Source organism: Atta cephalotes (genome assembly GCF_000143395.1).
Source record: "Atta cephalotes unplaced genomic scaffold scaffold00020, whole genome shotgun sequence".
In the NCBI taxonomy this organism is placed as follows: domain Eukaryota; kingdom Metazoa; phylum Arthropoda; class Insecta; order Hymenoptera; family Formicidae; genus Atta; species Atta cephalotes.
Genome location: NW_012130084.1, coordinates 4304192 through 4305680, shown reverse-complemented (window position 1 = coordinate 4305680; position 1489 = coordinate 4304192). Strand labels below are relative to the sequence as shown.

At 25.9% G+C, this 1489-nt stretch overlaps 1 protein-coding gene across 1 annotated transcript in view; it reads left to right on the top strand.

Moving 5' to 3' along the window:
- The first annotated feature begins 403 nt into the window (after positions 1–403).
- Positions 404–1489, top strand: part of LOC105619311 (hemicentin-1) — a 16864-nt gene continuing 15778 nt past the window's right edge. Inside the window, exon 1 of the mRNA XM_012200834.1 lies at positions 404–485. Coding sequence (XP_012056224.1) covers positions 404–485 — 82 coding nt within the window. The remainder of the gene's footprint in view (positions 486–1489) is intronic.

Genomic DNA, 1489 nt, shown 5'->3' with positions numbered 1-1489 from the left:
GCGCCCTCGTTCACACATACGTATTTATAATTCAAGATAAATTTTTTCTATAAATTTTTTTTCTTTAGAAAAAAATATAATTATATAAAACTAATCTATTTTTATAAAGATTAGCTCAGAATTTCTTTTAATAAATCAATCTTTTATAATATATTTTTTAAATGAATAAATCCTTTTATATTTTTTTTAATAAATTTATTTAATAAATATGTCTTATAGCGAGTATTCATTTAGTCGTGTTTTACTAATATCGATTGCAACGTTGTACTTCAAGAGTAATTGTTTGCAACCCAATATTTAATACCTTCCATTTAAGCAAAGATGCGACGTGGTCTAATTCGATCTCGAATGTAACTTTCCGATACAACAACTCGATGCAATAAAAAGAGATAAAACGAGAAAAATGAAGAAAAGAGGATGTGCTTGCGCTTCTCGATGGATCGAAGATGCTCCACTTTCACACGTACACGTACGAGAGCAACATCGTGAGGAAACGAGACAACATAGATATACAGATATAAGCCATTTAGATTTTAGCGAGAGGTTTTATGTTACATGTAATACTTACGAGCATTTGCAATGACATTTTTGGAGAGTTATCGCGAAATGTATCCGCAGAAATTTCACAGAATTGATGCTCTCAAATTTCATGAGCGGAATGAATTCATCTTGCCTAAAATATTTTGCGTTAATATCAACAACAACAGACATATTTTTAACATTTCACATTATAATTAATTTTGAAACAATTGTTTCTTATGAGAAAATTTTTAATGAAATGTTTTCTAATTATTTCTAGTATGTATAGTTTTGTAGTATGTACAGTTTTCTTATACATGTATATATTTTTAAATTTTGATTTTTACACATTTTTAAATATATTTTTAGATTTTTATTTCTAATTAAAATTTTTATTTTTAAATAATACTGATTAATAACATTTGATGATATTTGAAACTTACATTTTAACTTTTAATTCTTTTATGTTCGCGTTTTAGCCTCTAAAAAATTGTATTGTTATATATATCATTTTAAAACCAAAATTTACGCCCTCAATCTCCCGAAAGTGTTTCCCGATAATACCGATGACAATTGGTATTCAATTGATCCGATAGATATGGCATTATATATATCGGAAAAGTTAATTGATATCTTTCAAACGACGGCGGTTTTCCGCAACCACGATGTTATTAAATAACTTCGTCGCGATTAATACCGTGTAACAAAATGATTTTTATAAATCGTCGATAATGAGTTTAATATGTACTCAATGGATTTTTCAGAAAAAATGCTATTAATAATTTTCGCGTGAAATAATTACCTTATAACTTTTAAAGATGATTGTACTTGTTAACATACATTATATACATATATATATATATATATATATATATATATATATTGTATAGAATATACTATTTATTATTTACTATTACTAGTTAGTTAGATCACGTTACGTAAGTAAGTTAGTTTAGTTAACTAAAAAATA